Below are 14891 nucleotides of genomic sequence, written 5' to 3' on the forward strand. Positions count from 1 at the left end.
CGGAATACGAAACTTTCGAGATGTTAGTTTCGATAGATATTATTTCAGTATAAAAACAGCTTGCGTACAAATCAAATATTAAAGATAAAGAAAACTCGAGATTAACTCAGCTTAATTTGGTTGGTTTTTTACTTAGATCTTTATAAAGATTTTATTACTATAAAATGTATTACAACAGTATTAAAATAACATTAATATGAAATAAATTATTATTTCAAATAATACATTAGTACACATATGAATATGTTTGCGAATGTAGTTATGTAAGTCTATAACACAAAACCCCATGCTAAAGGGTAATTTTCGTGTTACCTTATATAAATGCAAGACTACCGTAAAAATGTTAAGCTTATATTATATATAAATTACTACTACAAATCGTTCTTGAATTCTTGTTTATTTGTATTTGGATTCAATTAATTCACTTTAACTTTTTGATGATCTATGTATACATACATGAAATCCAAATGAGCTTATGAAGATACTCTTTAAAATTGGCTTGTAATTCATTACTACATTTTTTTAACAGGTGGTTTCTAGCAAAGTATCGGGCTTATGAGTACTTGAAAAGATTTTTACTTGTTTGGGCGAAAGTTTTAAAGATATTAAGTCTTTATGGCAACTCGCATGTTGCTCCGAAATATGTTTCTTCCCGTAAAATATTTCTGGCGTGTTTATTTCAATTGAAAGGTTTTCTTGATCAAACACTTTTTCAGAAACAGGGATATTACGTATGTCAAAATCGCTAATTGACAACGGAACCATTTTTTGCAATGACGGCTTACAAATTTGTTCTGATAGTCTACGAATATTTAAGGGTAATTCTTCTTTAAATTTGGTAGAGATTGATGAAAAGCTATGTCTAGATTGCAAATTTTCTGCGTGAATTTTTAATTTTTCTTGATTATTTCGACAACAAAAATTAACATAATTTTCATTTATAGTTTTACTGGGGTTGTTTGATAGCGGATTCGAAATATCCGTTAATTTATTCAGAATAAAACTTCTAGATTTTGTGCGAGAATTTGTATTTAATTTATATGAAGGTTGACCGTTTTGTGAAGAAAATGTGGCAAACAGCAGCCCAGACTTATCTAAAACAATGTGATTATCATTAGCGTTTTTAATATAATTTAATGTTTGTTGCATACAATGTTTTTTTTTAATTGTTTCCGAAAAAGGTTTGTTTTTAGTGTTATCTTGACAGATATATTCTGGTTGAAACCGTGAAAATTCTATTGGGCAGTCCGTTTGACGTTTGACCCAAGGATCGATATTTTGAAATACGTGCAAATGTTTTTCTTCCGTAGAGGAAATGGTATGGTTGATTTCGCTTTTTCTAATCCATGGATTTGAAGGATACAGCAAACAGCCAGTACTTCTTTGCTTGGTATGTTGATCATGATACAAATCATATACAAAATTAGCTTTGTCCATTTCTATATTATTTGGAGAAGTTTGCTCGGATTTGCTAATTTTTCGAGAAACATGACGTTTTAATTGATTGTCTGGCTTTACTAAAAATGGGGTTATCACTTGAGAGCCTCCGTACTTAAAGGAATTGATATCGTTTTCCTCAGAAATTATCACGGCATGTTGAAAGTTATTTTTTTTATTAAACTGCGTTTTGGAATATAGTCCTGATTTTTCCTTTCCAAGCCCACTTTTTGATTGATAACATACCTGTGTTGACTCATCCGTACCTTTGTTTATGATATTATATTTCGTGGGACATATTTGGGATACATTAGAGTCTTGGAATTTGGCACTGCTTGCACCGAGATTTTCTGCAGTATAAGGTTCTAAATTGGTTTTAAAAATGTCTCCTTCTTTTGATTCGGACCCATTTGAATTAACTGATTTCTCACAGCTGCACATTACGGATGATATAGATGAAACTTGATTGACTGCGTAGAGGGATCCGCTTGAAATAGCTCCCTTCACGTCATTGGTATCGATTTTTTGGGACGCTTTGTTATTTAAATAGCGATCGGATAGTTGAGTATGTTGACTATTTATATATAAATTTGCATTCATCGGTAAATGTGGAAATGGAACAGGAAGTGTCGGAGAAATATTTGATTGTTGTTTTAATCGAGAAATCAAAAATCCATTTGATTTCATACCGTTAATTGGCTGACTGTCATCTTTTTTAGATTGTTTTTGGTATCCATTTACGCATGATTCAGTTGAAAATTCGGTCTTCGATAGCTCGGGTGACAATGTTTGGGCTGCATATGAAGAGCCCGACTGTTTTTGCTAAAGAAACTTTTGTTGATGAGCTTTAACAGAACTCTGGCTGGAATTTGGGGCACCTATAAATAAAACCGAACATACTTATTAAATACATACTGCATATGCGCATACATACATATACTCAGAAAGATCTTAATCTACAATTAGTACATTATCGCAATAGAAGTACTATAAATATGTACCAATTGTAAAATACATTTTTTAGGAACAAAAATTCACTCTATTGAGTTGCCATCTCTTAAATAACGATATTTCCACTAATGAAAAATTGTAGACGTTTTGTAAAATGTTTTAAGTTACTTTGTTCATTTTTGAACACTCTTTTTAAATACTATTTTTAAAACATCTAAATTATTTATAAAGATCACAACGTTCCTTACATTTTTTGTGTACCATTTGATGATACGTTTTGGGTTTTCCCATGATTTAATGCCAATTTTCATAAAAAGATTCTTTTTATAAAAAACTAACCATTAAAATTTTTTAGGTATCATTCGAACAAGCCAAGACTTAGAAGACTCTTCAATAAAATTTAAGCACATTTAAAAAAAATATAAGAAGTTACTTGTCAAAAAAGTGAAGCTCGATTTTGATCTTAGACCCCTGGCTTCTTTGGATTTTCGGTTATTATCAAATATTAATAGCCACTGCAGATTGATTTGTTACATTTTGCTATAAAAATTATACGATCTGATCCAGACTCAGAAATCTGATAGATATGGTCATTCGATTGTGCGTTTTTAGTTTTCTCGCATCTTCAATATTGCGGATGCCACAGATTTTCGTCCTTTGTGGGGGCGGAAGGCGGTGGGGCGAAATTTTGAAACAAACTTGTCAAGGTCCGATATCACAGGAGTGTGGATACCAAATTTGGTTGCTCTAGCTCTTATAGTCTCTGAGATCTAGGAACTCACTTTTTGCAATAGGCAAAGCCGACCTGTGTTTTAGATAAAGACAGAGCGACAGAGAATGAAATTGTTTTCTTGATTCTGGCTATAATAATGATACGATCTGGTTCAGACCCTGCAGTCTAGAAGATATGTATAGTCATTCTCTACGATTCTGCGTTTTTGGTTTTCTCGTATCTTTAAAATTGTGTACGTCACAGATTTTCGTCTTTTGTGGGGGCGGAAGTGGGGGGAGTTTTTAAATATACTTGTAACAGTGACACAGAAGTCCAGATATAAAATGTCGTTGCTCTAGCTCTTATAGTCTTTGAGTACTAGGCGCTCATAGGGACAGACGGACAGACAGACATGGACTCTATCGACTCGGCTAAATCAGCTGTCTTTTAGGTACGTGTTTCAGATATCCTCATCAGCTCGTGTTTTTTTCCTTTTGGAAAAAACCAAATCTGTTGCTAAAGAGTGCACCCTCAAGTCTTACTGCTCGCTCTACGTTACGAATCTGGATTGTGCTAATTCTCTCCACTCTCGTACGGATACCTACTATGCCTTGGTTATACTCAAAAGCCGTCTTGGCGCTCCTTCTGTGTGGCGACCGACTCTATTTTAGTCAGTCGGCATACTTGATCTCCCCAGGTTCGATACATATGTATGCTGGTAACCAATTGACGCTTAAAAAGTACGTTTTCTCGAAGCTGTGGGTATGTTACTGACGCGAAAAATATACGACTATAAAACAATGTTTGCAGCAGATTGTATATTGCGTCAAAATTTGATCTCAATCCAACATAACATTTGTATATGTTTCAATAAAATTGAACTTTTGAATTAAGACGTTTCATTCCTTTTCAGTGAACAAAATACATTTAGTTGAACTCAATTTGTTCGGACGGACATCAATATTTTGTTGTCTTTGTAAGCTTTGTACAATTAATATAAATTGACCCCATTTAACGGGTTAATTAATAATTTAAGCATTTATTTTGTATTACAAACCATCATTTTCTATCCGTATTGTATTTGTTGCCAATGATTTTCTAGTTGATTCTTTTTCTGTAGCAGCTAAGGTATTAAGGTCTTTTGGACTTGGGGACAAACTTCCTTCGACTGGATTTAAATTAGATACAACTGCTGTAGTGTCGCCAACAACAACACCTCCATCGACATTGCTCTTTAATTGTCATTTGATAAGTTCCACCGAAAGAAATTTCCTTAGTCGTTCGTAGTATTGAGGATGCAATTCAACATCATTATGACCAGCGCCCTGAAATGAAGAAATATTATATTAAAACAATCGTCAATGAGACAAATTTTTGTTGTTTTGTTTTTAAGTTAAGATTACTTTTTTGATTACACTACTAATAATTGATTAAAGTGTCCGAGTTAAACAAAGTTCGATTTTTTATAGGTATATCAATACGACATATTATTTCCCTAACTATAAATTTCATTTACAAAGTTTTCACGGCTTATTGATAGCTGTTTTCAAAAACTTTTCAGAATTGCATCTTGACCATCTTAAACTCATTTTCTATATATATACATATTTATTTTATTATCTCTATGAAAAAAACCCAAAACAGCATCCAAAGTGTTATGTCCGGAAGGGAAGAGATGCATTTTTACAAGTACATCCCGGACATGAAAAATCACACGAATTTATAAGCACTACAGAGAACAGATCTCTGAACAAAGTGCTTCTCCTTACGCTCTTAATCGCTGTATCCATCTTTTCTCATCGTTCATCAGCTGCGAGGGAGGCTCGTCTGTATAGCAGAAATCACACCTACACTGATCGTCATCGCAACCACAAGTTTTGTCGTCTGGCACAGTGGGCCTTGACTCCATAGAATTACACATCAAAACAAAAACAAATAAGTACTTTATCGAGATCTTTTTGTTGCTATGGTTATTTGAATCAACCGAGTTATGCCCCTGAAGAAGCTCAGTGGCTCAACAATAATGTTTGGCACACTATATATAATTCATAGATTATTCACTGGATAATTCCAGTGAGGAACAGTAAGGGTTGTAATTTGTAATTCGTTGTAATGTATCAGAGATGGTCTCAGGAGTATGGACAAGTTTCCACCTCTACATTGGATCGTCGGAAGAGGCTTATCGCAACAATCGCCGGGCAGGCCGGAAAGATCACCTAAAGACTACCTAAAGGACCTTCTGCTAATGCCTTGAATCATTGGAAAAACACTCAGAAACACTCAGTCATTATGAATTATTATTCTTCTATACTCTTCGGTGACACGGAAACTGACAGTGATACAAAGTTGTTCCTGGTGCAGAGAAATCACAGATCGGAAATTATAAGTTGTATGCATGGTAAACATTCTACCTCTGTTACGGTTTTGGGACTCATGTATATGGCTATATAAAAGACTCATTATTTCGTGGTTTTCGGATCTGTACTTCTGCATATCGGGCTTTATGCTGAGAAAATTTAAAAGCCAAAAAAACATGGGTTGGAGTTATCTAAACGCCAATTGCAAAAAATTGGGGAGAAAATTCCCAATTAGGTCTGTGGTGCCGCTTACATCTGAGGCCACCTAGAAGGCCTAAACTTATACAAAAAGCTAACATTGAAAACTGAAATTGTTTAATTATAGAACAACCTATAAAAAAAATATTCAAATGCGTTTTAAGCCTAAAAAGTACACTAGTTTTTGCTTGTAGGTTATACTGAGTGGGCAGACTTTCACTCGATGTTTAGCATGTTTGGATGGACCTGCCCTGGAGGCTGTTCGCTCTTTGGAAGTGTCGGAGAGCAATTATGATATTGCATTGCACATCATTTCAATAATAAACGTTTAATCTTTCTTGTTGCTACAAATACAATCGTATTGGAATCCGTATTCTGTGATAATAAAGAGCATAACATTTACAGCTGCACTCGCTTTGGAAACCTTTCGCCATCTTTGCGTATTAGGGAGGCAAGGAAGCTTAGAGTTTGCTTCAACTGTTTGAAGAAGGGACATCGCAATACGTCCTGCAGTTCAGTCTCTTGTCGCACATGCGGTGGAAAGCATCATTCCCTTTTGCATATCAACAATCCGCTGCTTACGTCAGTTATGTTCCAATCTTCCAAGTTCTGCTCAGAATCTTAGCCCAGACGGAGTGCTTCTAGCTACGACAGTCATTATGATAAAGAGTCGATTTGGGGATCTTCTTCCTTGCCGGGCTCTTCTGGATTAAGGCTCTCAGATTAATTTGAAAAGTCTCAGCGCATCGATGTACTCATTGGAGCCAGTTTATTTTACGAGATTTTATGCGTTGGACAGATCAAATTGGAGAAGGGACTTCCTTTAATACAAAAAACCCCTCTCGGTTGGGTTGTCTCAGGTGGAGGTCATTTGTCCCACAGCTCAGTGCTCCTAGCTGCCTCGAGTTCGACGGAATTGAGTCAATCGCCTACCGTTGGTTTGGATGAGCTAGTGCTAGGTTCTGGGAAGTGAAAAACTGCCACGGTCTCGCTACAGAAGCAACAAAGGAGAACAAAAATTGCTTCCCAGCGGCGAGTACTGCGTTCAATTGCCTTTCAAGCTGAGTGACAGTCTTCTGGAGATTAATATCAACAAGACCATAGCAGATTCCTCAATCTATAGCGCAAGCTGGTTCGCAAGCCACTTCTCAAGGCCCAATATGCCGCATTCATACGTGAATACCTCGATTTAAATCAAATGTTACTGTTGTTACTATGCTCGCTCTTTTTATCTTTTCATTCCTATGCTGTCGCTACGCCGTCTATATTTTAATACACTGCCCGTGAATTGCACGTTAATCATTAACCATTCGAGTTGACATTTTAGGGGATGAGCTATACTTTTATATTCTAAGTAACAGCAAAAATTCAATCCGATCAGAGCGATATATAGTATAGCTGCCATAGGAACCATTGGCCAAATATCTTATTTTTCAACTTTAACCTCACGTCGACACCTCTAAACGTTGTCGAATTAGGCTAAAACTTTATAATTTATTGTTGTAAAACTTCTGTTCGGTTTCCTAGCATCAGCTGAAACTTTATTTCCTCGACATTAATGAAAAAAGGAAATTTTTTAGACCCTGAGGCGTTTGAAAATTTTACTTTTATAAATAAGCGCAACCCTAATGTACATATTATATACTAGAAATATACTATATAAATTTACTCTTATCTTTCATTGACAATATAGTTTTAATGAACCTAGTGGTGGCCAATGAACAGTGGGAAAATCTAGCGGAAATCTAGCAAGTCACCCGATACTCAGTGAGCAAATACAAATTGTATATATAATTTAGTCTAAAAAATAACTTTTTTTATAAAAAAAATAATTTTGAATTTTAGAAGCTATAACTTTTATTCCGCTATATTGTCTGTTTTGCCCAGTGTGGAATGGGGCGACCACGCCAGAAAGGTCCGCACACTGTTGCCGAAAGCATATCAGAAAAAAAACAAACGCTGCACCGGTGCAAGTGCGCAAGGGCACATTACTGACATATGTAGCGGGGCTGAAAACTTTAAAATCACGCCCAGATCAGCTCAGCTTTGTTTGATCGATCAAGCATACTTGCATTTATTAATAAACTGATTGCTGATATCATATGATATAGTATTCCGATTTTCACAAACTGTTTTAGGTAATTAGGGAATTTTTTTGAAAGAACTGGTCTACATACAGATGTCCGATTTAAATGATTGGAAAAATCATGAAGGAAACCTATGCTACAGTGCTAGAGTACGCATCTCATGCGATGGGTGCCCCAATTACTCAAAATATACCATAAATCGACATGAGAAAATGTATTAAATATTTGGAAGGGGAATTAAAATTGGAAAGATGTTGGACCAAATAAATTGAGACACAAAAAGTTAAAAAAAAAAATTAAGATTTGTGTCTAAGCAGTCAAACTAGAAAAGTGAATATTATCGATGTAAAACCATTGACAGATACATATGTATATATTTGTTAATATTGCAGCTGAACCGAATTTAAATAAATATTTATTAATGAATTACCTCAACCCAAAATGGTTCCACAGTCTTTGGGCAACGCTCGTAGATACCGATTCCATGAGAAAAGTCAATGACCTCGTCATCAGTTCCATGAATAACAAGAACGGGAGCCTTAACTTTAGCAACTTTATCAATACTGTTTAAAAATGAGATACGATCATTTTGAATTTCAAAAGTCAATTTAAAGTTCTTACCTAGGGAAAGCGTCAAAAAACCATGTTCTCTTTGTGTTTCTAAAGACGACTCTCAGGCCAGACATTAATGGCGAATGAAGTATCACAGCCCCAACTTCGTGCCGCGAAGCCAAATCAACAGTTGGAACAGTTCCTATGCTTTGACCATATAAAATTATTGTCTCTGGGCTAATATTGAACCTTTAAATACATAACCGTAGTTGACGTCAATATGTACCAATTATGGTTCGGTAAGGTAAGAACTTACCTATTTCGCATTGCTTGCCAAGCAGCTTCAATATCTGCATATAAATTCTTTTCAGAGGGCTTTCCTCCACTCATGCCGTAGCCCGAATAGTCGTACCCAAATATATTGCAATTAATTTGTGACCCAAGGGTGAGATAAAAGCTACTCATCTGCCCCAAATCAACCGCGTTCCCATGCGAAAACAATAAAGTGTATTTAGCATTCTTGCTACACCGGACATATATGCATGTAATCAAGTTGCCACGCGACGTCCGAGTAAAAAAAGCTTCTACTTTCGATTTTTCTCGTTCAGAATATTGCCATTCGGCGCGGTCAAAGAGTTGTAAATTGTATCTAATATTTGTGTCATCAGCTGGAGTTAATTTATAAGTCGGTTCCGGAGGCTGGAAAGCAAGTTTGGCCGCTATCGGTCCAGGACAGGGTGGACAGCAGAACATGCAGCACAGCTCACTTATACTGAACATGCTAAAAACCTAATGCCTCTCAATGGAATGCAACTGTTGTTTTTTTTAATAATGCACGGTTACTATCAACAAAAGGCAAACGAAAAAAATACAAATATAGTTAGATCTTTCTGTTGGCAAGTTTTAAAATCACTACAGAAAAATATACGCCACAAAGATTAAATTTAAATTTCGAGTGCAAGATTCACCATAATAAAAAATAAAGTATTATCAATCGCTAAAACGCTATACACTCACATTTACAAAATGCCAATAGAGACAAGAACGCAACCACAACTATAATGTGAACAAAACATCTTAGAAAATACTCTCTTAGTATTAAAAGTGTGACCGCATATCTTACGGGAGAATAAGTATTAAAAAACTCTTTTGGGTATTCCTTACAAAGGTTTGGATTTGCTTTAGATAAGCATTGGATTTTATTAATCAGGGGTTTTAAGCTGTTGCATGCACTGATTCAATCTCACCAGTCAGTGAAGAATAGCATACGAAAGTGCCAACTTTTAGTGATTTTCATGCATTAATTCAGGCATTAGATGGAGCGTAATAGCCTTTTCCCACACAACACATCTATGAGGTAAGGTGAGCTTATTTGACAGGTGTGAAACCTCGATTCCCACTGGCACCACCCACAATATTCCATCATTTTAAAAAAATTGCTAATAACAACAATAACAAAGTTTTTTTTAAATTGTGATATTTGAATTGTGGAAATACATAAATTGGATATTTTATTGGCTATAATAAAACTATACATATGAGTACCATATAACATTACGCTTTGGACTCCCTTAACAATTGCAGCAGATCTGTTTGGTCGACATCAACGGAATTTTTACAGGCTCCCCGCAAATTCGACTTGTTATGCAAAATTTGTACACGAATATTTTCCATCTCCGCACTCCCTTTAACATGCGTGTATTTGTTTTTTATATGGATCCAAAATAATAAACAAGTACGGAAATACATACATTTATTTATTAAACTCACCATTACCAGTTTTTGTTCTCCATTTTATATTGTTTATGGTGAATTTTTGCCTTAAACGATCTGAAATTTAAAATGTCTAAGCGCGAATTAGTTTTTATTGACATTTATTGTTTTTTAGCGTTGCATTTGAAAACTATATGATATTTATCGCATATAAACGTGCGGTATAGGAATATCCTCGATGGATAGTGGCAGACTTTTTCTAAACGTTAAAACCTTTCGGACCATTAGAAAAATTCATGGTGGATGATCGCCAGTGAGAATAGGCTATAAGACGTATGAATTTAAGCATGAATAACCATTGGCACTATCGTAGGAACTGCATCACTAAGCGCGGAGCAAATTGTGCTGGTTAAAGCTCCCGAGGATCCCAGTCTTGTCAAACCAAACGAGGGGGAACGTTGTGAGTTGCTGCGGACACCGCAACTCTACAGTTATACCCGATACTAAGTCAGTATGGCTTTCCTCCGGCAGACGCCGCTAATATTTAACAACACGACAAAGAGTGCGTGCGAGAGAGACAGAAAATCAGTCTGAGCGTGATGTCACGCGCTGCGTAGCCACTGCAAATTGATTTGTTCCTTTTGGCTACAAAAATTATCTGATCTGATCCAGATTCAGCAATCTGATAGATATGGTCGTTATCTATGATTCCCCGTTTTTTTTTATTCGAATCTGCAATATTGTGGATGCAACAGATTTTCGTCCTTTGTGTGGGCGGAAGGGGGTGGGGCGAAATTTTGAGATACACGTTTTATAGTGAGATCTAAGAGAAGTGCGGATTCCAAATTTGGTTACTCTAGCGTTAATAGTCTTTGAGATTTGTGAATATCCCCAGATTTGCATCCTTTGCGGGGGCGGAAGGGGGTGTGGCGAAATTTTGAAACAAACTCGTCTCGGTCTGATATATTAGGAGTGTGGATACCAAATTTGGTTGCTCTAGCTTTTATAGTCTCTGAGATCTAGGCGCTAATGTTTTACTCTAAGCAAAGCCGCCTATGCTACCTGTGTGTTAGAGAGAGACAGGGCGAGAAAAAATGAAATTGTTTTCTTGATGCTGGCTATAATAGTAATACGATCCAATTCAGATTCTGCAGTCTAAAAGATATGGTCATTCTCTACGATTCTGATTTTTTGTTTTCTCGTATCTTTAAAATTGTGGATGCCACAGATTTTCGCCCTTTGTGGGGGCGGAAGTGGGCGGGGCAAAGTTTTGAAATATTTTTGTAGCAGTGACATATCACAGAAGTCTGGATCCAAAACATCGTTGCTCTAGCTCTTATAGTCTTTGAGCATTAGGCGCTGAAGGGGACGGACAGACGGACAGACAGACATGGCTCAATCGACTCGGCTATTGATGCTGATCAAGAATATATATACTTTATGGGGTCGGAAACGATTCCTTCTGGACGTTACACACATCCACTTTTACCACAAATCTAATATACCCCAATACTCATTTTGAGTATCGGGTATAAAAAGAAGACTTTGTTCAAGTAATTTGTTATAGGCTGTTCACACTGCCACTACTTTATGCGTTTTTGCGTCCTGTAGCAAACGCAAGATTATCCATATAAAATCATAGGGACCATGTTGGTACAAAGGGTTCCGTTTTTTCGAACGCAGGTGCATCTACTCAAAATATTCGATTATTTTTGCACTTGTATGCCTATCGAGAAAAGGCAGCCCAAAGGACTGGCTCAACCCGAAATAAGCAGACAAAGCATGCAGGATTGCTATGCAATCCTGCGGCTGCTCTACCTGCTGGTAAGGTGTCGGGAGACAAGTTGGCATCGACTAGCACCCTAGCCAAAACATACACATACGACGAAAGAAGTAGTGCTGATGATGTCGAACCTCGGCACAGACGCGCCGAAGAAGAAGAAAGAAAGAAGAGCCCTTCACCTAAAGATACAACACTCGCAGGAGCCTCCTGGGCCACTAGACCAAGGGCGAGAGTCTGGGTGCCCGCCTCTATAAATGAGCCTGATCGCATCCTAAAAATGCTGCAGCGATGCAACCCCCACCTTCCAACATCGCACTGGAAGGTGATCAAAGTGGTCCTTCAAACCAGGCGACCAGTGGTCGTCCTCAATTAGGAGTCGCTGGCCTCGATTGAAGCTGCCAAAGGCGTGCTTAACTTCAGGTTCAGCTCTGTGACCACAAAGGTCTATACGTTGGGCGTTGCCTCGGAAATCGAAACACCCGACGATGAGACGGAGACAGACCTGGAAGGTCTCCACCGTCAGCACGATTAAGCGTGAGTCCGAGGCGATGTGTCACGACGAGGAAGTAGAAGACGACCCAGACGCCAACATTACAGTGGTAGAGAACTTTAAAGATGTCTATAATTTCCAGAATATCAACTGCACAGAATATCGAGGGCACAGTATATCGAGGGCACAGAATATCGATTGAGTCGATTGAGCCCTGTCTGTCTGTCCGTCCCTATCAGCGTCTAGTGCTCAAAGACTATAAGAGCTAGAGCAACGACGTTTTATATCCGGACTTCTGTGATATGTAACTGCTACAAGTATATTTCAAAACTTTGCCCCGCCCATTTCCGCCCCCACAAAGGGCGAAAATCTGTGGCATCCAGAAATTCGACGATACGAGAAAACTGAAAACGCAGAATCGTAGAGGATGACTATATGTTTTAGAGTGTAAAATCTGAACCAGATCGTATAATTTATATAGCCAGAATCAAGAAAACAATTTCATTCTCTCTCGCTCTGTCTCTCTCTCTAACATACAGGTTTCATGGTCGGTTTTGCCTATTGCAAAATATGAGTTCAAGGATCTCAGAACCTATAAGAGCCAGAGCAACCAAATTTGGTATCCACACTCCTGTGATATCGGACCTTGACCGTTTTGGGTAAAAATTTCGCCACACCCCCTTCCGCCCCCGCAAAGGACGATAATCTGGGGCATCCACAATATTTCAGATTCGAGAAAACTAAAAACGCAGAATCATAGATAATTACCATATCTATCAGGTTGACGAATCTGGATCAGATCGGATCATTTTTATAGCCAAAAGGAACCAATTAGTTTGCAGTGGCTACACGCTCAGACTGATTTTCTGTCTCTCTCGCACGCTCCCTTTGTCGTGTCGTTTAATATTCGCGGCGTCTGCCAGAGGAGAGCCATACTGACTAAGTATCGGGTATAAATGTAGAGTTTCGGTCTCCGCAGCAACTCACAACGTTCCCCCTCGTTTTTTTTTTATTTCGTTGTTAAACCATGGATTTACATTTATACCCGATATATATACCCTTGTTTTGCTTGCAGCTATACAAAAAATTGAGTGGCTAACGTTTTTCGATGCCGAAAGATGCTTATAAAGGTTTTTTTTTAAAGATACTTCCTTCTAAGTGTCTACAGTAGTTCAAAAATAGGTTAAAATGTTTCCAAATGGGTCATTATCGTCTTGGAGAATATTTTTAAGCCCAATAAATGAATTTTCAACTACCAAAATTCGTTTTTTCATAGGTAGGCGAAAAACTTAACTTAGCCTACGTACTTTCACTGTACCACATCCATCAAAATCAAGCCCAACGTACTTGTGAGGATCAAGATGCACTTCAATTAAATATTCATTAATATTTGCGGCTATAGTTTCTGCATAATTATAACTCCCTCTGTCGTTCCTTATCCCCTCAACTGTCTCTTAGACTAATTACATGCAATATTTATAATCACTTAAATTCCACTAACGTTTAACTTCTCTTTTTTCCTCCTTTTGTAATTAAGATAATTGTTAATTTAATAAATAAATATACTAAAATTTTCATAAAAATATATTGACAAATATTATGCATCCATATTCAGGGGAAAACATGCCCCTGAGATGTGTGGGTCTTTCAACAGGACAATGACCCATAGCAACTCAAAACTAGTCAAGACTCGGTATACGAAGAACAGGGTAAACGGTATGAGTTGGCCAAGTCAGTCGCCAGCCCAATTAAAAACCTATGGTGAGACTTGAAACGTCAAATTGGTACGTTTTCGATACGTTTCGAAATGCCCAGGAGTTGTGGGCAATTTGTAGAAAAAACGTGGTATGAGATTCCGGTAGAAACTTGCTGCAAACTTATTGCTACTACACCAAAAAGAAACGCGACGGTGTAACAAAATAAGCGTGGCTTTACCGGATACTAACAGAGGATTGCCAATAATAAGAGAAAAGTGTTTTTTTTTAATGAAAAATGCTCATGTTAAATATTTGTATAATCTACTCTAGGTTACAAAATTAAGAGTGAATTGGATTTTTTCTTTATGTTTATTGAAAAAGTTGTACGAGACGTGATCGAAAGCTCATAAGCGTTTACTTGTTATTTTGACCAGTGATGTATATAGAAATTAGTGTTTTTAGCGTAGCTCTGGTTCCGCTCTGGCGGTCCTCAATTTGGACAGACATGTGTTAAGGACTGTTGAAGCTGATCAATGCACCGATCACAGAACAATTACATTTTGTTTTGAGAAAATTTATTTCAAGTACATATAAAAAACTAGACTACATTTAATAATTATTTTATTTTCTATTATAAGAGCATTTATTCAGTCCCTGAGCGGATCCTTATTATTAATAGGACACATAATTTAGTGATAACGGATATTAAATAAAAAATATCTTAATCCGAGTTTTCTATTAGTAATATAAAGTTTTAATTAAATTGTTTTGTATCAAGTTTGTATCAAAATGCTGTTAAGGAGCCATAATAATACTCTAAAAATGTGACTGCGCATAGCAAGATATTCTTCCATATTGGCCATTATGTAAATTGGTTTTCATGTAGAAATTACACTGTGCTGTTAGTACATTTA

General features: G+C 36.9%; 1 protein-coding gene across 2 annotated transcripts; it reads right to left on the reverse strand.

The window, feature by feature from the left end:
* Window positions 1-244: 244 nt before the first annotated feature.
* On the reverse strand, window positions 245-9100 carry LOC6591784 (alpha/beta hydrolase domain-containing protein 17B). Of its 2 annotated transcripts, XM_002016725.2 has the most exons (6): window positions 8611-9100; window positions 8364-8543; window positions 8173-8305; window positions 4158-4425; window positions 2127-2315; window positions 1994-2011 (listed from the first exon to the last, which is right to left on the reverse strand). In XM_002016725.2, exons 1-4 carry the CDS (start codon window positions 9072-9074, stop codon window positions 4342-4344), a joined length of 861 nt encoding a protein of 286 aa, XP_002016761.1. In that variant the 5' UTR covers window positions 9075-9100; the 3' UTR covers window positions 1994-2011; window positions 2127-2315; window positions 4158-4341. The 2 variants fall into 2 exon arrangements, with proteins under 2 accessions (XP_002016760.1, XP_002016761.1); XM_002016724.2 differs by lacking the exons at window positions 8173-8305; window positions 8364-8543; window positions 8611-9100 and having other exon boundaries at window positions 245-2315; window positions 4158-4325.
* Window positions 9101-14891: the final 5791 nt, after the last annotated feature.

This window comes from Drosophila persimilis, unplaced genomic scaffold (genome assembly GCF_003286085.1).
Source record: "Drosophila persimilis strain 14011-0111.01,24,50 unplaced genomic scaffold, DperRS2 tig00000000-arrow-pilon, whole genome shotgun sequence".
NCBI classification, from domain to species: Eukaryota; Metazoa; Arthropoda; class Insecta; order Diptera; family Drosophilidae; genus Drosophila; species Drosophila persimilis.

Excerpts from the sequence above, each read along its gene's own strand:
- LOC6591784 (XM_002016724.2), bottom strand. The coding sequence starts at position 2,124 with ATGAAATCAAATGGATTTTTGATTTCTCGATTAAAACAACAATCAAAT.